The sequence below is a fragment of the Hirundo rustica genome, chromosome 6 (assembly GCF_015227805.2).
Source record: "Hirundo rustica isolate bHirRus1 chromosome 6, bHirRus1.pri.v3, whole genome shotgun sequence".
NCBI lineage: Eukaryota > Metazoa > Chordata > Aves > Passeriformes > Hirundinidae > Hirundo > Hirundo rustica.
In genome coordinates this window covers 39,265,506-39,292,967 of record NC_053455.1, presented here as the reverse complement: position 1 = coordinate 39,292,967, position 27,462 = coordinate 39,265,506, and the positions used below count along the sequence as shown (strand labels likewise).

The 27,462-nt window shown below is 55.4% G+C and overlaps 1 protein-coding gene across 5 annotated transcripts in view; it reads right to left on the bottom strand.

Annotated features, from left to right (window-relative positions):
• DGKZ (diacylglycerol kinase zeta) overlaps nt 1–21,890 on the bottom strand; it is a 53,561-nt gene extending 31,671 nt beyond the window's left edge. Inside the window, exons 1-2 of one of the 5 annotated variants that reach the window (XM_040066042.2) lie at nt 15,624–15,700; nt 6,974–7,072 (exon numbers count right to left, since the gene is read on the bottom strand). In XM_040066042.2, the coding sequence (XP_039921976.1) occupies nt 6,974–7,072; nt 15,624–15,694 (170 nt within the window). In that variant the 5' untranslated portion in view covers nt 15,695–15,700. Of the gene's footprint in view, nt 1–6,973; nt 7,073–14,360; nt 14,552–15,623; nt 15,767–21,803 lie in introns of those variants that run through there. The other 4 variants (XM_040066040.2, XM_040066043.2, XM_040066044.2 and 1 more) reach the window with 4 other exon arrangements.
• Nucleotides 21,891–27,462: the final 5,572 nt, after the last annotated feature.

The following is a 27,462-nucleotide window of genomic DNA, read 5'->3' as shown; positions in this document are numbered from 1 at the left end:
GCAGAGGAGGGGATTACTGCTGCAACCGTAAGGCTGCCCCTCCAGGCTGCAGAAGCCAGTTTCTGATCCTAGCAGGGCACTCAGAAGGGAACACATCTTGACTTATCTCTCAGAGAGTCCTGGGCCTGATCAGGATGAATTCGGACCTCTCTGCTAAGTGAGAAAGCAAGTGCTGAGGCAAGTGCTTAGAAACCAGCTGGTGGTCAGATGCATGCAGCTGCAGAGGACCTCCTCCCAGTCCTGTGGTTCCTGAGGTCCCTGCACGTGCTGCATAGAGGTCCCTGTCAGGGCCGCTGGGCATGGACATGAAACAAGGCAGTCCTGGCAATATCTAAGCACATGTGCCAACTTGCTCAGAAGACTGTCAATGTCACTGGGCACTCTGGGTGGCCAGCCTGGAGGCCCCAGGACAGCACTGCTTCACAAGGGACAGGCATCTATGTCAGCATAGCCTCCCTGCACCCACCTTGTACCTGGCTGAGCAAGAGCACAACTCAGCCAGTCAGGGGCTGGGGACACCACAGGGAAGAGATACAGCCTCTAAGATGCTTTCTTTGAATGAGCAAGTCGGTGACAGATGCAGCACCAGGGACCAGAAGCTGCCTTAGGGAGGGGGATTGTAGCAAGGCCAAGAAATGAAACACCGCCGTTTGACAGTTTGTCACGGTAGGCTTCTCCAAGTGGCAAAGCCAGGTGGAAGGACACTGCCTGGCCATGCCTCAGTCAACAAGGCAAAAGCCATCCCACCTTCATGCCTGGCCCTTCACAAGAAAATGCTCACACTTGGTTTTCTGGGAAGAACAGGGGCTGGGAGCAGAAGGGACTGAGACTTTTTATACAGCTCCTAGCATTTTCCCAATACACTTCTCATGGCAGCTCCATCCCACCTCACCCCAAGCTCTACATGATGCCATGGTGCCCTCTCCTTTTCACCACCTTCTCAGGGTAAATGTGAGATCCGGTTTAAGGCACATCTACCAGAGTAGCTCAAATCCTCCACAGAGGCTTCATACAGTGAAGTGTTTGCCAGTCCTAATATTCAGAGTAATGTTCCCATTACAACAATGTGATTTCCTTCCCAAAAATCCATGGAAGACAGTGTTTTACCTTAATTTAAACTAAAACCATCTCCTTGGAGCCTCCTGGGCTGACTCTGGGCATTTATATTCCTTGACAACTTTCCACCATCATAATGTTATGAAGTTTATATGCTACTACAGTAAATAATCTGCCTCCTGGCAATCAAGAAACCTGACAGCACTGATGTAAACAATCTGTTGCTGCATTTGGCTGAGGAGCTGAACAGCAAGACTGACAGCCTTGAGCCATGGCTCATCCAGGGCTGAAACGCAGAGGGTGAGCCATCACCATCGGCCGTGGCGCTGAGGCTCAGACTGAGCAGGGGTCGGGGGAGAGGCTGGCCACACAGTTTCTATTTTGGTCCCATCAGCAGGACCAGCGATGCAGGCTGGGAAGGACTTGGAAAGTTTCTTCTCTCTCTCTCTCTCAGCTTCCTTTCCAGAGTGGCATGCACGAAGCCAAGCAACGGGGGCCTCAGCAGGGTGTCCTGGTGGTTTAGGTACTTAGACCATGGTTTCTTTTGCAGATTCCCATTATCACACCCAGTGATGGTCCCCTCCTTCAGTATGCAGAGCTCTGTTTCTCACAAGGAGGGATACACTATTTAAAGGGTATCCAGTCCCACAGCCCAGCTGTTTGATCCAAACTCCCAGAGCAGCCCCAGAGTTTTTCCCCAGCACATAAGGACAAAATCCTGGCACAGAAATTACTACCGGCCAGATGCCACTCCAGGCAGGGCAATACACAGTGTCTGCAGCAGCCCCAGGGAAGAGGCAATGAACCCTGTGTAACAACAAAGCTGCAGCGTGGCAGATACAGAACACAGGCAGTGATTCCCGGGGCTAATAAGTCTCTGCACCTCCCAAAGCAAAGTCAAGAAAACCTCAGGCACTGCACAATAGATATTGATCACTGACCAGAAAGATGGGATTTATATGCCTCCCTCCAGCTCACAGCAGGGACCAAGAAGGGCATCCCACTGCTCCTGGCATAAGCAGGGAATCACAGTGCTACCAGCACCCGAGGCTATGCCAGGAGTCCACAAATCTGTCCTGTTGCTAAACTACCCCAAAGCAAAGTGACTGAGGATCCCGGCAAGGCACAGGCTGGCTCCCTGTCCTCTGCTACCTGCAGATTTTCTGCTGCCACCCCCAAGCCGCATGGACTGGCAGGATGAAAGCAGGAGTACGGGTGGCTGGAATTACACCACTGGCAGAGAAACCCCATAGAAACAACAGCCAGGCACCACTGAGTGCCACGGTGGCTGTGTTTCGCAGACCCCTTGCCTGAGCCCTGGGGACTGCTCTGGATCAGCTTGCTCCAGGCTCTGGCAGGAAACAGGGCTCGACAGAAGCGAAGTTAAGGGTCTTGGGGATGACTCTGGGGTACGCTCTCCCTGCCCTTCACAGTGGTCTCGAAACAAATGCCACACCTACAAACTAAGGGCCGTCTCTCCCCTCGGGTCCCCTCCCATCCCCCACCCAGCACAAACAAAAGCAGCAAACGCGAGGGAGAGGGACGAGCAGGATAAGGAAAGGGGAGAGAGTGGGGAGAAGCCCCCGTGACCTGATCCGGAGCGGCGCAGGGGTCCTGCAGGTGCCGAGCGGGTGGCAGAGGCCGCACCGCAGCAGCGGGCCAGCCCTCCCCTACCAAGTCCTAGTTTGGAGAGAGCGCTTGGCTTCTCCCTCCGCTCCTCCCCACGCTGCAAACCCTGACAGCGCTCGTTAAAATAACCAACTGCACTTCCTCTCCGAGCAGCCCCGGGCCCGGCGCGTCCCCGGCCGCAGGCGCATGCACCACAGCGGGCCCGGAAAGAGAGGGGTCTCCACGGCGCCAGCTGCTCCCCCAACACTCAACTGCGGCTTCCCTGGCAGCGGCAGCAGGAGGACACGTTCTCTCCTGTCTCCTTGGAACCCGGATAAAGGGGTTTGCGTGGCAGGTGTGGGTCAAGCCGCCAGCCACAGAGAGCCTGTCTTCATGCACAGGAGGTGACTTGCTTCTGAGTTAGTCTTTGGTCCAGGCAGGCTCCACAGGTGTCTCAGGAGGTCTCTGTCTTCCCTCGTCGTGAAAACCCTCCATAGGACCTCTCATAGCCAGGCGGGGGACTTCCCCGTCATGCTTCACCACTCTCTGGGTTCCCCAGCTGCCTCTAGGGATCTGCTCCCAGCCAAACATAACCCGTCTTCCTTTTGGGTCTACAAAACCCATCTCCTCTTTAGTCTTTGCAGGGAGGGGACGGAAGGTCATGCCGAAGGCCAGCTCACTCCATGACGTGTCACCATCTCCAGCTATTGTTATTTCGGTCATTTGCCCAGGCGATGAGAGCCGATAGCCACACGCAGGCCTCAGTGAGTCAGAGTCAGTGCGGGTGGCTGCAGCTGAGACCTCGTCCTTTCACACCCTGCCCTCTCCTGCCTGCCCCTTCCCCTTGCCTACATGTCATGGCTAAAATTAGACAGGGAGCTCTTCTCCTCTGTGTGTAGGAATGTGTGTGTGTTTGGACTGTGCTCAGTGCGCCTTGGGGCCTGGCGTGGGACTGCAGTAACACAATCATAACAAAATGTCACAGAGGCTGCAGCCAGTGTGGGGAGGGCGGCAAGCTGCCTTCCCCGATGGGTGTCTTGAAAGCAGTTCACAGGAAACCTTTCCCCAGAGGGCAGCCAGGCCCAAAGGCTGAGCTACCACCATTGCTGTCATCCCCATCACAGCAAAAAGAGCCAATGGCCTTTGTGGATCTTTGTGGCCTTGGGAGAGAGGGGTGGGGAGGACACATGAGCAAACCCGTCCATTGCCAAAGTTGCCGAGGATTGTATTCAGCCCTTTTCTCACAACACCAGAGGGGAAAGGGAACTGGAGATACGCAGGACAGGCAGGAGGTATTCAGCCCGGTCAGTCTTCTCCTCCCTCAAAAACTGGCAGCTGATGAAAGATGGAAGGTTCTGCCTTCTTCCCTACACAGTGTTATCTACCTATATCCTTTGGAATTCCCTTTCCACTGCCAGGAAAGAGCCAGCTGCCACTAGCAGTCAACTAGGTCCCAGTATTGTCACAGCCCCAGGGCAACCATGCTGCCAGCTGCAGAAGGGCCTCTAGGAACAGGCCCCAGTCCTTTTTAAAACTCACTTACTGGGACTGGCAGGATGTTTTATCAAAGAGAAAATTAAAAATGTGCTGCAACTACTCACTCATTCAGAGCAAAGTAGTCTGATAAGAGATATATGTGGTTCCTCGCCAGCCCTACTTCCAGCCAAGGAAGCTTAGTACAGAATCACAGAATGATTTGGACTGGAAAAGACTTTAAAGGGCATCTTGTTGCAACCCCACTACCATAGTCAGGAACACCTTCCACTAGACCAGGTTGCTCAAAGTCCCATCCAACCTCGTCTTGAACATTTCCAGGGAGGGTTCAAGCTTCCAGCTTGTCACCAGCTGCCCCATGCCCACCCTGCTCTTCCGGTCCCCTGTGGTCTGTGCATAGCAGAGACTCTTGCTGATACTACTTGCTACTCCTCACAATCACCACAGTCCTATCTCCCTCCTGGGCTGGTAGGACTTGGACTCACAAATGGAAACAGCCTTGGAGAGATGGCCACTGGAGGGGTGGATTCCAGGTGGCCCCAAAATCCCTTCCAAGTCAATCGGACCACCAAGAGACCAGGTCACTAATTCTCCAAGACCCTGGAGGCAGCAGGAAGCCTACGAGCCCTCTGCTTCAGTTCAGTCATGCAAACCTTGCTGCCATTCTCCTCCTACCCCCACGACTTAGTAAGCCCTCGGCCTGTTAACATGCAGACTGGTGAATGGGTTGTGATGGAGACCAGTGGCTCCCAGTGCTGCTGTCACAGGTTTCAGTCTGCTGTGTTCAAGCAGAAACCACCGCTCCAGACCAAGAGGCTCCTCAGGCCCACGCAGCTCTGAGCAAGACTTTCCATGTGAGGAGATCCTGGTCCCACGCACCTGAAACCACACCACAAGTGGAAGCCCCTGCAGGTGTCTGCAAGGGGGAGAACTGCTCAGCATCCCTGAGAAACCCAGTCCCCAGTGATCTCTCTACACCACAAAGCCTGAGACAGGAAAGACACCTCCCAAGCCTTCATCGTGACCCTGTGACTAAACAAAGCACATGCTGACTTGCCACACAAGTGGCATTTGTTAGTTTAACCGTGACCCTGTTACCAATATCATGTCTAACCTTTGGTTTCACTTTTTCACCTTGTGGCAGCAAGTGACTACTTTTCTCCCACACCTCACATCAAAATTCAAGTAACTACTTTTAACAATGTTAAATCTATTACTTCTTTGCTTTGTTGAATGTCAGCTTGTCCCACTGTAGCAAATGGGAGGGCAGGAGGAAAAGCTGGGTTTTATTCTCCTCCACCCTTTTTGTTCTAAATGCCCTCAGCATATCTGGTCTTATGTGCTTCCTTTTCTTCTTTCATCTTAACAGACCAGTAATACTGCCTTGCTCTGCTTCCCGAGTTTCCCTGCTCCTCTTCCCATGCCCACAGAGACACTGGGTGCTCCAGAGACTTGTGGTGTGGGAGGAGTGACCCAGGCTCCAGGTGCAGAAGTTGGGTGGGTGCCATTGTGACGCTCTGAGTGGTATCAGGACACACAAGCCTGTGTAGTGGGGGGCTGGCTGACAGCTGCCTTGGCTGGAGGCTTGCCTCTGAGCATCAGCCAGCCCATGGCAGCAGCTGACCAGTTTAAGCCATCACGCTCACCAGCCACTTCAGCCACAGCAGCATAAAAAAAGCTCTCTGCAGATGCTTTGCCAAACCCTTTCTTGCAGAAGGGAGGAAAGCAAAACCAGGAGCAATGAGTCAAGGCCAGCAACCCTGCAGAAGGGACATGTCACAACACTCAGCTGAAGTCAGCTGCAGGGAAAGGGCTGGAGTTGTACAGCAGAGCACCAGAGCTCCGAAGAGCGACCGTGCCCTCTGGTGTTCAACTCAACCTCTCCAAAACCCATCCGCCTCCCCTCTGCACAGCACTAACTGGCCACACTGCCTCTTGTGGCACTGCCAATACCTTCAGCCACAGGACTCCCAAGAAGCCCTGGGAGACAAGATTTTTGTGTCTACAACATCAGACAAACAAGAGACTGGGTGGCAAACTCAGAAAGGGCCAGGATGCCATGCAGAGAAACTGTGTAGCAGAAGCCAGGAAGAGCAGTAAGGGTCTTCCACTGTGGCACCCACACACACGCAGCCAAATCCTGTCCATGCTGATCTGCTGCTCTACAAAGACCAAGGCATAGAGAGCCTCAGAATGGAACGTGGAACTTGTCCCTACCTCCACATCACCTCAGGATCACTTGTGAGTGAGGTATTGGCTAGCCCAAACACCACTGCTAGCCTAGGAACTGGCTCCCACACAGCAACTGCATTCCAGCAATGGTGATTGTCTCCCAGGCCCTGTTTTTCCACCACTTCTGGCAGTTGTAGTCTTACTGAACTTCAGACTGCTTTAGCTAAATTGTTTTATTAATTATTATTATCACTTAATTTAGTCATTTAGTTAAACCACCCTCAGTGCTGTCACCTTAGGTCTTCCATGCACTCAGCATGCACTGGGTCTAGGTGCTCATGCCCACACTGGCTAGGACATAGAGGAGGAAGAGCTCAACTGACCTTCAATCCAAACTCCAGCAAAACAGAAGCTGCCATGTTAGTCGATCAAAGTCCAGCAGCAAGCTGCCCTCTAAAACAAAGTTAGTGACACAGGCATGAGGCAAGCAGCCCGGCTTTCAGTGGCCTTGGTTATCAGTACAGACACGAGAGGGTGAAGTGGGGTGAGACGTGGGAGGGAGGGAGGAGAGCTCTTGAAAAGAAACGTTGCAGCAGCTGCTGGGACTGCACAGCCTGTGCAAGCCAATAAAAATACCACATACTTATACACCGCTGGCCGGTGCTTTATCCTCCTGGATCCCCATCGGCCCGGCTGGCTGCCCTGGAGACAAAGGAAGACACCTTTGTGGGGCAGGTGGAGTCTAGGGACACAAAGAGAGTGGTCAGCAAGCCATGAACACGCCTGGCTGCTCAGCACACAACACTATCCTCCCCCGCCCCGGTTTGGTGCCCCAGTGCCATCTCTCCACCACACATGCTCTCCCCTTGCCTTGGCACTTGCAGATCCCAGGGGCTCCAACGGCACCCGTGCCACCACCCGTGCAGTCAGCCATGGAGGTCAGTGCAGGCAACATGCCCATGAAGCTGGAGTCAGCCGCACCGCTTTTCCCTATAAAGAGCCAGTCAGCAAACATGAAGCGCCACACTCCTGCATCTGCGATACTAACCCAGCCCAGTTCAGAGTCACCTCCAGCCCAACCAAGCCAGCTGCAAGAGGGCACACAACTCATGACCAGTGCCAGGCTGGCACAGAAAGTCAGCCCTGCTTCCCTTCCTCCTTCACTGTGCTGGCCTGGTTCCTGGCTGCCTTCTTTCACCTCGACTGCTGGGTCCAGGCATGGATTTGAATTTCAAATAAATCATGAAGGCACTCCTCAAGCCTTGCATGAAGGAGCATTGTTTGGGCAGAGCAGAGCAGCGTACCTGTTCCCAGCCCTCTGGCCCCTGCGCATGGGCACCAACCCTAGGAGCCCCGACTACCCCCAGCCAGGGGCTGGGTAGCAAAGCTCTTGGTGCAGATGGGAAGTGTCATTCTTGGGACCCCTCTGACACTCACCCCCACCACAACACTCACTTCCTCACTCATTCAAGCAACAAGAGAACTTGTGGGCGGGTAACGTTTTTTGAGCCCAGGTGGGAGATCCTCAGCAGCAGCCTCTGCCGGAATGTCTCCCGTCCCTGTGCCAACCTGCAACCCTGCCAGGAGCTGTACTGGGGAGCAGGATACCTCCTTCCATGCATCCCAGCAGCTCTCACGGGACAGGAGCCCTGTAGCTTCATAATCCTGCCATCTGTCAGCCTTACACGGTGCAAGATCTCTGCAGAAAACACCCACCCCACCCCCTGCCACACTTCAGCAGCGGCAGCTGCCATGCGCTGGCTGCCAGAGCGCCCCACGCCACGTCCTCTTGTGTGGTGACCTCGAGCTTGGGCAGTAAGAGGCTTAGCCCTGGATCTCAGAGGCTCTTGGCCGGAGCCAGAGTGGCAAGGCAGGACGATGTACAGATAATCGGACCAAGCGGGAACTTTCACATGGAGGGGACGGCGTGTGGCCATCTGCACGGCCCCCTGCTCCCTCTCTTGGATAGCTACAGGCCATGGCCGGAGGCTGGGAGCTCAGCAGGAGGCTCCAAGCCATCCTAGGTACTTCTACCCTGTGATTCTCTATCCTCATCCTGTTGGGGAGTCCTGCCCTAGAGTGGAGGTGGGGCCAGTGTGGAGCAGGCAGCAAGGAGTCCCCATGCTCTCTGGCTCTGGATTCACACCTGGGCTGACAACAGCAAACCAGGGACAGGCAGTTTGGCACACGTGTTTCCTGTGGAAGCCAAGCTGCACTAAAACAAGGGGAAAACCTTCTGCAAGAAGGTTAGTTGGCCTGACTTCCTGGGCCAGCCAGCTGGGACACATGACTTTCTTCAAAGCCATAGCATGTGCTGGAGCCAGGGTTGCTCCAGCCCTGCAAAGAGATGAGATGCTGCTGGGAAGCAGGGAAAGGGACACAGGGTGAGCGGAGACGAAAAAAGGGCAAACACTAAGCTCTTGCCTATTGGTGCGGGGTGGGATTTTCACTCTGGCTGGGTGCCCCCACGTGGGATTGGGACTAGAGCCTGCCACAGGCTGACATCCTGCAATAATGTCAGAGAGCCAGCAATAGCCCATGAGACACACCAAAGGAATCTCCTACCAACATGGGGCACATGCAGGACAGGGCAAGAGCCAAAGGGTGGGACTACCCCTGGCCAGACCTCCCATCTGCTCCCAGAGTGGGGCTTTCCCACCAGCGTCATGTACCTGCCACCCTGCACCCACAGCTTGGGCAGCATCCTGCAGTCCCCCCAGAGAGAGGACGCCGGTTCTCACAGCTGGGCAGGGCTTCTCTGAGATGAGGCATGCTTAGCTCATTTCCCCAGGCCCTGACACTGGGAAGGGCTGACAGCCATCACTTGGGCAAAGCTCAGCCAGGCTATTTCCAGGCATGGGAGCAATGGTCACAGGTAGAAACTGGAACTGACAGCCTAACCCAGACAGCCCGGCAGCCAGGGCTGAAATAGGAGGCCCATCAACTCCTACTGTCTGGGACAGCATGGAGTGGGAAGAGATCCTCTCAACTCCTCACCCTGGCACAATGTGGAAGACTTCACCTAGGGGCAGAGCTCACTGTTAAGTACAAAAATAGCCTAAGTCATCAACCCCTAAACTGCAGGCAGGATGAGAACACCACTAGGTCTAACATATATATGTCCGGTGTGGACAGGACTCCATGCCTGCTGGGCACTGGCCCTGGCCAGCGCAGCCTCACTGCTTGCCTTGGCAGAGCTTCACCCTCTACCTGGCATCCTGCTGGGGAGAAGAAAGCCTCCCAGCTCCCAAACACAGATTGCAGCTGCTGCTGGATCTGCAAGTTGCAACAGAAACACAGAGTATATTTTTGTATTACTGGAGAGCTGGCCTAGGGAAAGCTCTTGAACCCAGGATTGCAAAGACAGAGCCACTTATTATCCCCAGAGCCTGGTGCCAGCTCAAGAACCAGCAGGACAGGTTTCCCCTATTTCCACGTCTAGCCCGTGTTGCCAAGCCAGATCTGCACCAGAGTCCCTACCTCCAGAAGTCTCCAGCAGAAGCCATTCACCTCCTGCCAGTACCCCATCTCTTCCAAAAAAGATTGTTTGTGGGCCCAAGGGTCAAGGAATCTTAGCCTGCAGCCCTTGCTCTACTCTTGAACTCAGCATCTCAAAGTCAGCACTGATTTAAAAGGACCAGCAAGCAAGCCAATGCATGGCTGAGAGATAACTCAGGAGCTTCAGCTCACAGAGTCACCTGGGAAAAAGAAAACAGAGCTCCACTAAGAGCAGAGCTGCAAGTTAAATTTAGAGGCTTTGCCAAGTCTCTGGGGAGACTGTGTGTTCCCCAGGCACTGCACGATGATGAGTGAAGGAAATCTTATCCTACACTGCATCTCCCACCACCTGCAGAGCTCAGGTTGCTTTTCGTGAGAGCATTGCCCCTATTGCAGAGGACTGGCCTCCCCCTAAGAGCATCTCCTTAGCCCCCAAGAGGACTCAATCAAGCAGCTCTCAAATTCTCCCTGCTTACATCACCCACAGCTCTGCCTCTCCCCTCTCAACACCCTGTCCTTAAAAGGACCTGTGTCCACTCCCAGTGCCTGACTCTCTTCCTATTGTTTTTGGTCAAAGGAGGAAAGCAGTCCATCATCCTCCCTCCTTTCAGCCCCTTGAGGAGATTACAGGGTTTCCTGGAAAGGATGCTCCAACTCCTAAGAAGATTAGTGGAAAGTGTCCCTGCCTATGGTGGGGAGGCTGGGACTGGATGATCTTTAAAGTCTCTTCCAACCTGAACCATTCTGTGATGCTATAATTAAAGGTCCTGACACCTTCTCTGAGCAGGCATGTCACTGTGGCAGCCCCTGCTCTGATCTTGGGAGCGCAGGGGAGCTGCCAGTGGGTGTCTGGGACTGGAGAGACAAGGCAGGTGGCAGGTAGGGTCCACACCACAAAGTACCTCAACCTCTGGAAGCAGTCAGACCCCCTATGCTTATCCTTCCCTGCCCTATCCCACAGCCCCACTGAGCAGCTGTCCCAGCCTGGCTCCGCTGTGAGGCTGCATTGGCTGCCAACAGGTACAGCTGCTCAGCATGCACAGGGCTTTATTTTTCCCCCATTAGGAAAAAAACGTCCCTGAGCAGCCCCACAGGAGGTCAGGATCTGAGCAGAGATCACAGAGCAAACCCAGCAGCAGAAAGAACCCTTGCAGCACATCCCATCTGCCCTGCAAACAAGCCCGAGTGTCACTGCAGGGGACAGCTGGGGATTCCTACAGGTGACACTGGCCCAGGCCCAGCTAAAGCTACCCATCCATCACCTCTGAGCAGGACAGGGAACAGAGGCTGGAGGGTTTCACAGCTAGAGGCACACAAAATCTGCGTGCATGGAGGAGAAGTAGGAAGATGATTGCTCAACAGCTAGCTGGCAGCAAGGTGCCACGTGAAAAATCTTGTCCCGAGGGAAACACTGCTCTCAGCCTGCCAGCCTGCGGAGCACAAACTTCAGGCTCCTCACTACCATCTGGTCTTCCCCCAGGGCACCTGGGGCTTACCCCACTGTGCTGCCTCTCTACTGCACCTGCACAGGGGAAACTGGGCCCAAGGGCCAGCAGCTCCGAGGGCACCCCCCACACAGCAGGGATGGGGAAGGCTGGGCTGCTGTCCCAGTGGCACATCGTTCTCAGCTTTCACACGGGTGTAGGCATCAAGCTGCAAGAAAGACAGTGACAAGTGACGTCCCAGAAAGGTGTAGGCGGGTGCTCGGCTCAGTTTCTTGAGCGCCGTTTACCCACAGGCTGTGCCACCCACAGACCTTTCCTGGTGCAGTGGCAGGCACCCCAGGATACCTGCAGGCTCCAGCAGGAGATCTGCCAAAGGGTCACAGGCAAAAACTTGGTCCAGCTCTGCTGGACTACCATCTGCCAGCTGCCCCACCGGTGGCTATGGTTCCTGCTTATGCTAGCGCACCAGCCATTACGCATACTTCCTTCGAAGTGGGATTTGTTACAGAAGCTCTGAAGCACACAGGAAAGATCCATTTCAGCATCCCACTTCACTGGCACGGGGATGAGCAAGAAACAGGCATCATCCCCAGCACTTAAAATCCTTCCCTAATTCCTCCCTGGAAAGGGTAAACTGTGCAGTTCACTCATAGCACACGAAACAGGGCACCAAGAAAGGCAATTTAATCCTAACCACCTCTTATCTGATCTGCCCCAATCTCTTTATCAGCCCAATTAAAAGAATTACCCATCCATGGCCCGGATGCATGTATTGTGCACTTGTCTCTGTCGGCTCTAGAGCCAATTACTCCACCCTCCTCTAAGACAATTATAAGGTACAGAAATAAGCCTGCTTGCAAAACACGGGACTAAAGTATTGTACCACCAGAGGCCAAAGCTTGGGGGCTCACCTTTCTGTTGCTTCAAATCCCCCAAGGGCTCACCCACCCTGGGGCCAGGACAGGCTCTCTTTTAATTTTGCAGACCCCTGCTTTCCCTGGCCATGCCTCCCAGTGTCGATAAAGGCAGAGTCCAGCACAGGGTGTCCACCTCAAGAGACTTCTCTCCTTGAAGCCAGGGCTCTCCAGAGATCCACTCATGCCAGTGAGCAAATTCCTCCCCATTACCTAAACTTCCTCTAGACCCGTTTCCCAGCCACATATGGCTCTGGCTAAAACTCAGGATAGAAGTGGGTGCAAATTTCCTCACTGATAGCTGTTGGAAAGCACTTGGTAGGTAGGGGCTGGCTGTACTTCTCGACAAAAGGAAGCGTAGCACAGCCTTCCCTCCTAATTCCCTCAGAGGAGGTGAAGAAACTTCATGCCATCCTCTGCTCCAACGCTCAGGTGGGCATGAATTCAGTGGCATGCAGCCAATTATCCTGCATGACTTCCCATCAAGTTTACCTCCCACTGGTGTGCGTGGGAGCCCCTTCAGTCTCAGAGGTCCATGGGAATCTCTCCTCACTACTCTGCAGCTCTGGGTGCTGCATTCATCACCCTGAGCCTGAAGGGAACTGCGTCTCTCCATCAGCAACAGAAGGATGAGAATGGACTAAACAACCCAGTGGCCATTTCCAGCTGTCCTGGTGGGCCTGCTGACCTCCTCCAGCTCCTCCTGCCGTCCCACCTTGCCTCTTCCCATGTGTCCACACTGCTAAAGGTTGTTCACATGTGGAAAACTTCCCCTCGGCTCTGATCTACATTGCAGTAACAGCAGCCTGAAGCCCCAGGACTCAGAGGGAGATGCCACACAGTATTGGGAACAGGCCAGAGACTGCCAGGAGCTCAAGGCAGCCCTTGCCGACAGCTGTGAAACCAGAGCAGAGAATGCTGCTCTGTGGTGACCTTGCAAGCCATCCGCTCCCAGGTCCGGCTGCGATGTGGAGGTTGAAATTGGAGCCTCTCCCCTCCATTCAGCACGTGTGACACCACTCTGGTGGCACTGCATCCTGCTTCAACTGCTCCCATATGCCAAAAATACCCATGAGATGTAGAAAGTTTGTCACGGGGCCACCAATACAGCTGAGGGCAAGAGTTATCAAGTACCAGGAGAGGATGAGATAATGGGGACGGTTTGGCCTGCAGAAAAGTTTGAGGGGGAACATTATTACTATCTTCAGCAACCTGATGGGAAAGTACAGAGAAGACTGGGTCAGATGCTGCCCAGATGTCCACAGTGACAACCTGAGAGAGACCAGGCACAGGCTGCAAAAAGGGAAACTGCATAGTTATTAGAGGAAAAAAATTCCCGAGTAGCCAATGCATGGGTGGGTGTACATGGAAACTGTGTTCTCTGCACCCTGGCAACACTCAAAACTCAACATCAGTGGCCTGATCAAATTCGACCCTGCTTTGAGACAGCAGTGTGGACCCGGTTTTCTCCAGAGGTTCTTTCAGACCTCAGTTATTCAGTGTTTTCAAAGACCTGCGGATGGCAGAGGTACCAGGCTCTGATACTTCGAGGTACTTCGCTTACACCCTCCAAATCCCCGCGAGGCCAACAGAGAGGCTAAAGGAGGCACAAGGAGCCCAGCTGGCTCTGGGACGGATGCATGCGAAGCCGGGATCCCAGCCGGCAGCATGGGACGAGCGCAGCCAAACCCCGGCGTGGCAGGACTGCCGGTGTCGCAGGCGAAGCACGGGACGGGCGTGCGGCGATGGAGACAGGCAGTTCTGGGCGGGTGGAAGCGAATCCCCCAGAGACAGCGCGCGCAGCGAGGGCAACGCTCCCCAACTTCCCATCACTCGTGCCAAGAGCTTGAAAGAAGGGAAAAGCAAGCTCACCCCGCTCCAGCCCCACACCCTGTCCCGCATCCCCCCGCGGCTGCGCTCAGCCGGGGTCAGCCCCTCGACCGGGCCTTGGTGAGGCGGCTGCCGATGGATGGCCCGGAGGCGGGAGGCTCTTCGGGAGCCGGTGCTCCGCCGTCTCCGTTCCGGATGCTCCAGCCGCCCACAGCCAGCCTTTGACCGGGAGCCTAGCGCCCTCCGGCCCCGCTCCGCCGCCAGGTGCCCGGGCGGCGGCGCAGGCACCGCTCGGAGCTCTCTCGCCCGGCGGGATCCGCCGCCCGCCCCGCGCGGTGCTCACCTGCGCCCGAAGAGCTTGAGGCCAGTGAAGCGCTTGTTGCTGTGGCGGCGGCCCAGCGGAGGCGGCGGCGGCGGCCCCCACTCGGGCTCGGCGCCGCCCGACGCCCCGGAGGAGTCGGCCGTGGCGGCGGCGGTGTCGGGGGAGTCGGCGGAGGGCGAACCGCCGGACGGCGGGGGCCGAGCCGCCTCCATGGCCGAGCTCGGGGCTCGGCGCCGCCGCCGGCGCGGTTCCGAGCCAGGGGAGGGCACCGGGGGCGGGCGGGGGGCGCGGCCGGCTCGGGCTCCCGCCCCACCGGGGCCGCGGGCAGGAAGTGCGGCCGCTCACCGGTGGCACCGGCGGCCGCGCCGCCAGCGCCGCCTGCCGAGCGCGGCGATCGGGGCTGGCGGCGGAGCCCGTCCCGTGGCCCGGCGCCCGGCGCCGCCGCCTCAGGAAGCCGCGTGTCAGCCCCGCCGCCGCCCCGCGCTCGGAAGAGGCTCGGAGGCAGAAGCGGAGCCTCCCCCTGCCTCCGCCTCCGCCTCCCATTGTTCACCGCCGGACGGAGGGGACGGAGCCAACAGCCCTGCCCTCGCCGCCGCCGCCCTCTCCGGGGACCGGCGGCCGCCACCGGCCTTGTCGCCGAGGCCAACACCGAGGCTCTTACCCAGCCCGGTGACCGCCTGCCCCGCTTCTCCCTGAGCCCAGCGACACCGCTGGTTCAGCGGGCAGGGGCTGGCCCGCTCGCCGTAGCTGCCAGTCCAGGCAAAGAGCAGCTCTCCCAGCCCTCCTTTGCATGGAAAATGTGCCGGTTGCAATGGCAGCTTCCCCGCTTCCCAAGGGTGCGGAGCCGGGCTGAAAGCCGGGGCTGCGGGGGCTGCCAGAACAGGGCCCTGGCTGCTCGCTGCGCGGTGCTCCCGCTGACCCTTAACACCCTGGGCCAGGTCCCACTGGCAGCCTCAAACACCCGCCGTTTCCAGAAGGGCCGGTGGGGATGGGGACACGCTTGCCGGCTTCCCAGAAACCGACAGCCCAGGCAAAGCTGGGCTGGCGCACTGTGCTCACGGGCTAGGCATCGACAGCGCTCATGCGGCCCTCTGACATCCTGGCTGGCAGATTGTGCTGCGCAAGCCCAGGCAAAAGAGAAGAGGAGGGGATTGCGGGCAAGGCGCTGGGCAAGCAGAGGAAGCCGTTCCCCCGGCCCCCGAATCATGGGCTGCCAGCACTCGTCACAGCACCTTAGCCCCCCAACGATAAGAGGAAGGCAGCAGAGCCCAGCTCGGTGGGTACCTTATGTCTACGTCCCCCGGAGGGCTCTGGGGAACGTCCCAGGAGCGATGCCGCCACATCTGCCGCAGCATGAGCTGATGTGCTCAGCCAGCCCGGGGTTCACTCTCGCTCTTCCTCCCCCAGCAGCCGCTTTCCGGAGTCATCCCGAGGGCAGGTCCCTGGCAGTGCTCCGCCGCCCGGCCGGGGCCCCGGCTTTGTTTGCACCCTCCACCTGGTTCCTCTCTCTGCACTTCCTGGAAGTGTGAGGGCGGCTGTCATCGCAGCCGGCTCTGCGGCCTTCTTCCCACGGCGCTGGCCTCTTCCTTCTCCTCCGGGTCTCCAGTGAAGCCTCGTGCGCACCCTCAGCAAGCAGGAGCACGTCCTGGCATGCTGGGCTGAGCGCCGAGGAGCCGCACCTCCCTTGCTGGGTGGTTCTCTGAATGCCCCCAGACTTGAGGCAGCCCCCTCTCCCAAAGCTGCCCCAGCACCGCCGTGCATACCAGGCCATGGCAGTGCGGTTGTGCTCCTGCCACCCAGCCTGGGCCATGCACATCCTTACCCCGCAGGGTACCACAGCACTCACAACTCCTGGGTGTTTATGTCCTCCCTGTGTGGCACGTCTGAAAACAACCTCCAGCATCTGCTCAATCTGCACTGAGGTCATTGAAAAAAGGCTTTAGTAAACCAGGAATGGGCAGTGTGAAAAGTAGAAGCATCTAGGAAGCTCCCGGCCAGCCTCCAAAGAATGGAGAAACAGCCTGACGTACATCATCCATCCCCCAGTCTGAGGTGACGCAGCGTAAAGCTGCAGGCCCGGCCTGTCCGCCAAAAAACCCCAGCTCTTCACAAGCAGATGCTACTCGGTGTGCTCTGGCTCCAGGAAAGCTTCAGATCACCAAGAGGGTCTATGGTCAGCTTCTGTGGGCCAGAGAAAAGCAAGCAAGCAAAGCTGGTCGTGGCAGCCTGCACAGATGGCATTTCTAAAGGGGCACATGGTCTTGCTTTAAACTCCATCATCAAAAGGAAAAAAAAAAAAAAACATTGACAGACCTTGATCTCACCAGGCAAGCTCTGAAACTGAACACAACCCACTGCATTAATTACTATGCAGAGAGAGGAAAAGGCAGGTCCTGGATGCCTAACTCCAGCTCACAGATCAGGGAGGGGAGAGTTTTGTTATTGCGGAAAGGGTTCGTCATACCCGCTGCTTTGCATGCCATGTTATGTTAGTTGCATTTTCTCCCTGCCTGCAGACATTTCCCTTTCATGATCTGTCTCGTGGTGTTGGTGTCTAGTCCTCTTACCCAGGGCATCAGGAGTACCAGAGCTTGGTGGGGCTGTTGGAGAAGTAACACACCCTGCCCTGGGTCCTTCACCATCCCCTGTGTTCTGTATCCATGTGTCCTTTCTGTTCCTTGGGCTTGGTGTAAAACTGTGGAGGAAGCCCATGTAATCCCAGTCCTGGCTGTCCTTGGTCAGGAGACCGGAGAAGACAGGCCCTGCTGCACAGGCTCTGTAGGCAGCACAGGAGAGGGATGGGGATCACTGTGCTGGATGTTACTGTGAATTGGCACCCTTGTCTTCATGCTAGTTTGTGCAGCACCCTGTTACTGAAAGGATTAAGCTGCCTGCTTCAGCCAAACTTAGCAGGATACCTGCCTGTGGGATTCGTTGCGAACAGGGATCAGATAAGGGAGGGAGTGGTCAAGGGAAGGATGGCTCCTGGTTCAGGGATCCCAGCTCTCCCCATCCAGCAGTGTTTGGATGCAGGTTGGCACTGCCCCTAATTCTGGTTAGTGCCCCTAACAACCTGTCTGCTGGGACCCAGGGAGTCCCATCCCACAGTTCCCCTGCACACCTACAGCACATGCAAGGTGGAGGCTGTGGTTGTGCGGTCAAACAGGGGAGGGAGGCTGTTGTTCTGCTGCCTCAGAGAGCTGACCTGGCTTGCCTGATGTGGAAAAACCCCAGCAGGAGGAAGGGCAGGAGCATCCCCTCTGGCAGCATCAGGGTCTTGGGTCAGTTTAAACCAGAGAGTGTATCTGGTTTAAGGTGGGGCTTGGGGCTGCATTATACCATCCCTCCCTGGCACGCTGCTGGTATGTCCCTGCACAGCCAGGCTGTACCCACAAACTCAGTGTTTCTCCAAAATTAATTCTTTGGATGTTTCTATCTCCTGTTACACACTGTCCCATATCCCAGTTCACCACTGCCTTGCGCATAGGAACATCCAGAATGACAGCCAGAATGAGAGTGAACACACACTAGCACTGTGCTCCAAGCCCAGGGTAGTGCCAACTCCAAATCCATCCCAGCCCTGTGCCATGCACTGCAGCCTGTGTCTGACAGTGAGGCCCAGCAGAGCTTGTCCCTGCTTCTGGAAGGAGTCGGAGCAGGGGATAGTGAGACGCTTGTCACCCCCAACCAAAGTCTGTGAGTTGCCCCTTGCTCATTTCTAGCACTTTCCTCTGGTTGTGCCACCCATGTCCTCTACCCTGCTCCACAGAGGGATGCAGAGACAGATGTCTCTGTCAGAGTGGAGCGGGTTTGGCTTGCTGGAAACGAATGGCAATTTGATTATGCTGCTCTGCAGAGCAGGGCTAACACGATTAAAAGGCCAGCAGGCAGGACTCGCAGGAAGAAGATCCCCTCTCTATCCCTTTCTCCCTGCTGATAGTGGAGGCTCTCCTTTCCTTCTTCCTCAGTCCCTATGCTGCCCAGGCTGTCCTGGGACTTCACAAACATCCAGAGTCCAGATTTGAAGGCAGAAGGAAGAGAAGACAGCAGAGACTTGCAACCATCTTCCCCTGGGTCCCTCCAGGCTCCTACCTCCCTCTCTCCAGCAGCTCCTGCCAGCTCTCCCCTCTGGCCTGCCTGCTCTATGACCAAACTTCCTTGCTATTTACATTACAAAGCAGCCCCCTCTGCTCCACTCTGCGGGTTATATTTAGCTCCCTGGCACATAACAGCCTGTGAATTGCATTAGCTGCATCCTATCTGCCAGCCGGGGACCGCGCTGGGCAGCCGAGGTGCCTCACATCTCCCTAGTGGGACGGGAGCTGGCAGGGGGGCATAGAGGTACACAAGACCCCCTTTCCCGCTGCCAGGGATGGCTGCTTGGAGCCCTCTGGTGCGTGGGCTGGTGCGGGCGCTGCCTCCGGACGTGACCGAGAGCCGAAGGGAACGAGTCTGACACCTGGCACGTCCCCCCCCGCCCCATAGACGGAGCCTGCGGAGAGCTCGTACGGGAGCTTTTGTGCGCTTGTGGTTTCCTTTCTGGGTAAACACCGCTCCGGGCTGGGTTGCTGGGAGCAGTGGCAGTGACAAAGGCTACTGCTGCAAGCATCACCCTGAGAGCAGTGGTGAAATTGAGAGGGAGCCCACAACTGCTCAGGAGAGGTTGCAGGGTGCTGCTGGCACCTGCCACCACCCATCCCAGGCCTCTCTGGCTCCAGGTCGGCTTTCCTTACAGCAAAGTTCTGCCAGCCTCTAGCTTGCCCTATTCCCACTGGAGCTACCCCGCTCTGGGAGCTAGAGAAGATCCCGCCCCAGCACAAAACCTCTTTGGAGACACTCAAGGCAAGCAGGAGCTGACTCTGGACTCCTCTTGGCCAAAGTGACAGTCTGGGGGTTGAGGCACACAGCCCTGGTGTTTGCTCTGGGTTTGCTGTGGTGACAGAGGGCATTGGGTCCTTCTGGCATTGCAGAGGCACCTCCCTACTGGGAAAATGGCCCCAGAATGTGCAAATCTGGTGCACAAGCCAGCATCATTAATAAGTTTGGCATGAAACTGCTACTCAAAGCCCTAAATATAACCTAAGTGCTGAGCTCTCTTCCACCCGCCCAAGGCGCCTCCATACACCGTGGAAGCTATTTATGGAAGGAACTTTATTTCCATGGGATTAATATCATTTCTGCTCATTTCAAAACCTTTATATAGCAGCTTATGCCGCCTGCCCCTCGTGATGACTAACGGGTCCCAGCAGGAGCAGGCAGGTTGGCAGCAAGGGCACTGGGGCCTCCGACCTTCAGCTGACATTGAGGATAACTGTGATGCCCACAGCCCATGGAAGAGGTCCTGCAAACTCTGTACCAGGGTCTGGTAAGTCTCTCCAGAGCTAGACAGCACAGCAAGGGATTTCTGTCAGACCCCTAGGGCTTCCCATGCTGAAGGAGAGGCACATGATGGAAGGTTAGCCCACCTCTAGGTAACAGCTCCATCACCACCTGACCTGCCTGACCTGAGGAAGCAGCCAGACCCGAAACTACACGGATGTCACAGGACAGAACAAGCAGATTTCCACCCCCAGATGCTTCCTCTCCCATTTCTCATTCCCTTTGCTTGGCTGTCCAAAACGCAGGGTGGAGGAAGCGGCTCATTCCAAGCACCATTTCTTCCTTTGCTGCTGGCCTGCAGGTTGCTGCAGCATTCCCTCCAACCTCTCAGAACCCTCCCTTCTGCAAAGCCTGTGCTGGACAGGGCAAACTCCCTTGCAAAGAGACCCCTTGTGAGGATTGTGCAGGACAGAGGGGCTTTGTGTTAGGGCAGCACAGGCTGGAGCATATCATCTGAGCCACCTGATTGGGGTGGCTGGGGTGGGATGGGCAGATGCATAAAATCCCTAGCAAGCTTGGATAATTCTGGAACAAATTTGGGCTGATAATTTAGGTTGCAATATGGTCCCTTCCTCCCCTGGGGAGGCTGGAAAATTTCAGTTGGCTAATCTGTTCACAAAATGCACTGTGCACATCTGGAGAAGACAGCTAAGAGGAGAAAATCCTGCTCTGCTTGGCACAGTAATTCCTCATCCTCTGTGCCATCAGGGCAGAGACCCTCCCAGCTCTGCCTCGTGCCTCAGTGAGCAGCCCTGGTACGGAATGAGGACCAGGAGGGCTGCACGTTGTCCCAGCTCCTGGAAAGGCTCAGGGACACAGGGCACCTGGGGAGGTCTCTGCCACCCCAGCTCTTCCTTGCCACCCACCACACGAATAACAAGTGCTGGGGATGAGTCAGCTTCGAGGCCCCTCCTGCTCTGCAGGCACTAATAAGGTTTCCCATTAGTTCCCATTACTGCAGTATTAGAGAGCAATTTGCTCACAGCTTGCACTGAAGCCCTTGCAAAGGGGGAAAAAGGGCTGCTGTATATGTGGGAGTGCAGATGGGAGGTGACCAACAGCTCTTGCCCCAAATCTTCTCCCTGGCAGAGCTCTGCACCCCAGGGTCCCCCAGGGCCCAGACCAGAGGCAGGAGAGCTCATCCAGCCTCTATCTGCCATGGCAGTGGCCATGGCACCAAGGTCCTGCATGTCAGTTTTCCACCTGCTTGTAAACTATGTGGCACTTGCTGAGCATGGCATGACATGGTGACAGGGAGCTCAGAAGGACACAGACATCCCTGTGCCAAGCCAGCTCTGGAGAATGGCAAGAAGGCAGCTCCTGCTTTCTCCCCTCTCTCAGTCCCAGACTCTCACAGCAGTCCAGGGTCAGTCCTGCAATGCTCATGTTTAGTCTGAGCAGGTGCAGGGTCAAAGGATTTCTCCTCACACCTGAGAGCCATTCTGCAAAGATGGGGGATAATAAATCAGAAGGGCATAAACACGTTTCTAGTGAGAGAAAGGACAGGGTGGGACACCAGAACTTATTTGCTGTGACAGAAGAATAGAGCTGAAGTCCTGGAGATGCTGACCCAAGCAGGATTTTGGACATTATGGTTGGAGTTGGGAATAGGAGCTCACCTGAGTATCACCAGAAAGTGGCTCCCATAACCTCCGTGACAGCTATGAGAACCACTCTGCACCTCTGCCAGCTTTGCTTGGTGATAGCAGGGGTGGGTAAGCGCAGGAGTTACAACAGAAGAGTCACACCAAAAGCCAGGACAGATCTCCTCTTGCCACAAGGTACCCCCAAAAGGCCCAGACCGCTGCCTAGGAGGCACCACAGCCCCAGGATGGGAAGGGGGAGTTGGGTAGAAGGAAGATAAGGGGGTCTGCAAAAGTGATGAGACTGACACTGCAGAGGGGGCATGCGATGGGACGGACTGGACAACTGGTTGCCTTATCTCTGTGCCGGGATGGTTTCTGGGGGGAATGTGCTGGTGGCCGGTGGAAAGAGCCAACCCTGACCCCATGGGAGGGAGATGCCTCAGGGACAGTGCCAGTGCCCCAGCCCAGCCCTGACACTTGGGGACCCAGTTGTTCCTACCTGTAGGAGACCTGCTTTCTGATGGCCAAGTGCAGGAACTGCTCCTCCACCTCCGCCATGGCCCCTGCCCCTCTCATCTCTTCCCAAGTGGGATCCATGCTGCGGAGGCCCAAGCGTTGTGCTCGCCCAGTGCTCTCTGTGTCTGCTGCTCCCCGGAGGCTTCCTGTGGCTCCCCGGGCCACCTCACCATCACTCCTGGCAGGGGAGAAGTCTCTCCAGCTCCCGGGACCTTCAGCCATGCTGGAGTGAGGTGTCTCTCTAGGCGAGGAGTACCACTCTGTCCCCAGAACTTCTTGGGCAGGCAGGTCTTGTCCCACAGGGTCCCACAGTGCTGTTCTTCTTCGCCTCCCCAGGGCCGTGGGACAATCCCAGCAAGGCTTAACTCCCTGAGGGAGCACAAGCACGAAAGAAAAGCAGTGTCCAACTTTGTGCAGTGGTATTTATTGGCCTCTTGATAGCAGCTTGAGTAGCTCAGGCGCAGCAGCACAGCCTCCTGCCGTCTCTACTGCCCTGCCACTTTGAAGCGGAGGAATATCTGACACACACACACGGAGATGTCGGTGCTGCTCCTCAGAGGTGCTGGCACTGTGAGAGCAGTGGGGAGGGAGTGAGGGACACAGCGTTCGCTGGAGAAGCACAATCCAGGGATGATTGCAAGTGAGCGAAAAAGAGCTTGGACTGTCTTCTGCGAGGTCCCTCTGGAGCCAGGCACGTCCGTCACTGTCCCCGGCAGCGGCAGCTGAGCGGAGCAGCAGGGAAAGGTAGGCAGTGAGGAAAGTGCCCGTGCACAAAGCCTGGAGCAGCTCTCAAACGGCAAAGCAGAAAGTGAGCATGAGCGTGTGCTGTGTGCGTGGGGAGGGGGCTGCGGGGAGCTGCATCCAGCAGGAAGCCTGGTGTCACCTTAGAGACACTTAAAACTGGCACTTAACTCTTTGGAGTCTGGGAAGGCAGAGGAGGGTGACAACTCAGCTCCCTGCAGTCCAGCTGACACCTGCCTGCCTGCAAGGGCTGCTCAGGGAGCTGGGTCCTGGCCACTTGTCTTAACCAGACCTGCTGCCAGGTGAAGTCAGGTAGCCTGGAAAACTGCACAACAGCAGCAGCCCCAGCAGAGCAAAGTATCTGCTGCTGTGTCCAATTCTCCAACATGGGTGACATCTGTCCAGGGACAGGGTCCTCAGCTGTGGACAGTGGTACCCATCTGAGCAGAGGTATTGCTGTAGCATGGCCTCTGTCCTTCTGGTTGGCTCACGCAGCTCCTTGCCACTTAGGAGGCTACATTATTCTTGATTTTTCCTTATTTAAGTCAATTTTTCTCCAATCTTGGCATCCAGAGGTAGAAACGACCTTCTGTTCTCTGCCCACATCCATCAGAAAAGTTGCATCATTTATTTGTTCCAGGCTGAGACTGGACTTTGTGACCCCAGTCCCAGCCCACCCTGGTGCCATGAATGTCAGCTAGGATAAGAGATCCCTACAAAGCTCCCATATGTGCCTCATTTGTTCTGTCCCAGATTCACATGCTGTGCCTTTACCTGCTAGGCTCTGGGAAATTCAAACTTTGTGTCTGTAAGAGCCACCACCTTTATCATGGCAAGTTCCTACAATCAAGTATTGCACAACGAGCGCATCACAGTCACCTGTAATCCCAGTGTTTTCCCATGAAAGTCTGGCATGATGGGAGCAGGAACCCATCCTCAATCTGCTTGGACTGTTGTATAACCTTGGGAGTCAGCAGGAGCGTCTCATCCCTTGTGCCAGCACTCTCCATCACCTCCATATGGCCCTGTGGCACCTCTGCTGCAGGGTGCTGTGGCACATTCCCATGCCACTTTTGACCCCAACCTGGGAAGCAGCAGGGGCTGAGGAAGTGCTGTGGCTTTTCCTGGTAACCACAGACCCCTGGCACCTCCAGTTCAAGTTCCCAAACCTTTGTCTGGCCCTAAAGGTCGCAATGACATCTCTTACTGGCTGCGCCTCTTGGGGGATTTGTTTCTCTCAAGGGCACAGCAGCCCCCAAGCCCACTCCTCCACGGAATCGTGACTGGCAGGGAGCCCCACACCCTCCTTGCTGTGTGACTCAGCCCCTCCAGCCCCCACAGGGGTTTTGTTCTCCTTGAAAGCTGGAATGCTGCTGCATGAGCCCTCCCCCAGCAGCACTGTGCACAAGCACAGCTGGCCCTGGGGAAGCAGCTTCACCCTCACTTGCAGGGACAGAGACATGCCTGGGAGCTTGCCAGTACTCCCTGCATGGGTGCATGGCCCTGCTCCATGTCCTGCTGCTGCCCAGAGGCTGGGAGCGGGCTGTGGAAAGGAAGAAGCAGCCCAGGGGCACCTGTTCTCAGCACTCACAGTGAGGTGCTTCTTCCCTGGGCTCTTCCTGGCCTAGGGAGCCTCTGTTGCCACGAACTATAAGAGCCACCTTCATCTGTGCCAGCTGGGCTGTCAGGGCAAAGATGGGCTACCCAGAGGAACTACAGGGGATGCAGAATGCTTGCTCCCAGGGAATTTTGGGAAACATCTGTCTTGTCCTTTATGGTTAAAGAACTTTGTGGCCACCAGGCTGAGGAAGTGGATGACCAGTCAGGGATGGATACAAATAGGAAGCTGGGTGAGAACAGGGTCCAGACTTCCAGGTATGAAGGAAGGGAGAGCATTTCTCACCGGTGGATGTGTCAGTGCCAAAGGAAAGGAGCTTCAGGTTGGGAAGCAGAGGCCCTTATTGCAGGCACAGGAAACCCCTGAGCCAGGCACAGCAGAGCCCAGAACTAACAATGCCTTTGGTCAAGTCAGAGTAAAGGGCTGGACAGTGGGTGCCTCCTGCTTCCCAAGGGGTCTGATCTTACTCCACAGAAACCCTCTGTGTGGGGAGGAGCTGCCAACAGAGGATTTGTACCTTTCTACCCACATGCCAGATTGTATAGCTGTCACACAGGCAGGGCAGGGCAGATTTTGTTTGTCTGGAGAAGAGGAGACATCACAGGATATGCCTCCATGAGGGGATGTAATGGATTGCACAGGCTTCTGCATCTCTCTCTGCCCACCTGACTCTGCTGGATGTCTTGTGTTTCTGTCATGAATGGGGTCAACCTTCACTTGGAGCTCCCTGAGGACTTGGAAGAGCAGGCAGATGCTGCCTGAAGATGGTGGAGCTGGACAGTAGGATTGGGTCAGTCCTGTCCTCCTGGCACCCTTCAGCTGGGCCAGGTCACCTGCTTACCTGGTGCTTACCTGTGTACCCGGGGGACAAGCAGGAGCGTACCCTGTGCCCTGGGTAGGGATCTCCTTCTGTGTGTGCAAGTGGGACGGTGCAAAGGCAGATTGGTATTCACCAAACAGGCCCCAGCCCTGGTTTTGCAGGCATAGGTAGGATGTGAGCTTTCTAGGAAGCAGCATTTCTAATGAGTAAAGCTCCTTGAAGGTGCAGTAGCCTTCCCTGGGCACAAGAAGAACCTCCACCCTCCTAACCTCTAAGCCCCATTTCAGCAACCAGATTAGTAAATCAACACAGATTCGTTGAGGCAGGCCAGGTCAGTGTCCATCCAGGTGCTATCACTGTTAACAAGCCCCCCAGCACCTGGGGGTTCTGAGAGTGTGCAACTGCCCCATTTTCCACAGGTGTCCAAAAGCCCAGGCTTCTTGCCCGGTAGCAGGACCAAAGCCTGTTTATCCCATGATGGATATGTGAGGCAAATGCTAGCACATTCCCAAAAGGGAACAGCAAGAGGGATCATGTCAGGCTCTCTCCTGAGAGCCCTAACAGCACACGTCCTTCTGTAACAAACAAAACATACCCACCAGGCCGCTGCCTCACACTGCAGTGACCCTCTTGGCAGTGGCAAGTCACAAAACCTAGTATTTTCTCCTTTTCTGTTGTTTCTAATTGGCTGGTAACAGAACAATCGGGAATAATTTGTCTCTGAAAAACAAAGTCCATGTTCTGTTAGCAGTTTTTTGTTCAGGGCTTGTGTGAATTGACAGTGCAGATGCTTCTGAGAAATGTGACCCTGAATGGGCAGAAGCCCAGCTCGTTATGGCAGAGCTCAGCTGGGGCACTTGGAGCAGAGCAAGTGCAACTGAGTGAGGCTGAAGGTGACTTGTAAAGAAGGTGACTCTTGCTTTGCTAATCCTCTCAATCTGCTCCAATTAGCTGCTGTAGCGAAATTGGTATGTGTGATTGCTTGGTGCATTTTGGGAGGCATAGCGAGCATCAAAAGATCCTAATGTGCCTACTTTGAGCAGCTCAGAGATATCTGGTAGACTGCAGAATTAGGAGGATTTGTCAAGATGAAGGGAAATTCTCTCCTGCTGGAAGGGTTCTGATTAGTCTGAGCGCATTAAAGGAGCCAAAGGCTGAGAACTCTTCCTTTTAAAAGCTTCCCTCTTTCACCTCTTTTGGAATGTGCATAAAGGGTGCAGACCAAAATCTCCCTGGAAGGCAATTCCCAAAGAGCTGTGTGAAGTTTCACAAGGCTGAGCCCTTCCTTTGGGTGAAATCTGATGAGTGCAGGGAGCAGCCCCATCCCATAGTGGGGGAAGGTGCAGCGTATTGACGAAGGGTTAGGAGGGTGCTTTTGGATGAGGTGCTGCAGGGAAAACATCAGATTCTCAACTCACAACTAGTTCTGGCCCAGAAAGAAACTTCAGGGCAAGGTCAGGCATTTCCTTGCCTTGGTGGGTGGGCAGGGGAAGGGAGCTCTGAATGGGTCTGCAAAACCATGTCAGACTAACCTGCCATGGATTGCCATCATACTCCCTCTTGGCAGTACAGACCTGGCTCAGAAGAGACAGCTCCTGTCTCTCCCACACACTGTTCAATGGCCAGCTCAGTCAAAACAGAAAGCAACAGCTTTACTCCTCTCCACAAAGAAATTACAATCTGCAGAAAGAGACCTTTGTAAGCCCCAATCCCCACATTCTGCTGTGGCACAGTCCTGCTCTACCAGCCCAGCCAGAGGTGGGAGATAAAGACACCTTATAGCATCTCTGAAAGGAACTCCTGCTTGGGCTGCCTTCCAGATGTGGAGGACTGACTGCAAGGAATTGCTTCAATGGCCAAATTCTGATGAATCCGCTTGAAGCTTGCTAGAAAATTAGTTTTCTAGATCCCTTGTTGCTTTGTCACAAAATCAGGACAAAACCTATCAGTTTTTGCAGATGTAAATAGACTGTCAGAGGTACAGGCTGACAGACAGCCAGGACCCAGGTCATTGCCCGTTTGAGTGCAGTTGCTCTGCTTTTACAGTTAATGAAAAGTTTTAGGAAGTTTTTCAGACAAGATAGGACGATCATGCTATGAGCTATGTCTTTGTTGTACAGACTCCTGCAGAGCCTCTTCATTGAAGAAGCTCTTTGCTCCTCATATACTTTCTTCCATGATCTTTCTCCTTCCAAGAGGATGATTAGTGGTATTTCGAGGGGGAAGAAGAAATGGAGGCAGGAGAGTTCTGACTTGCTCAGAACTGCAGAAGAAATGACAATGACAGTGCTGCTGGAAATAAAACATTCAAGTTTGTTTCTAGCCCCTGACATGGAGCATGAAGTCCCAGCACTGAACCAGCTTTGCATGTGGCCAGGGAATGGGAGAGGGAGCAGGAGTTGAGGAGCTGTGCATGTGGGCTGCCATGACCACCATGCCTCAATGAAAGCACCTGTCAACCCG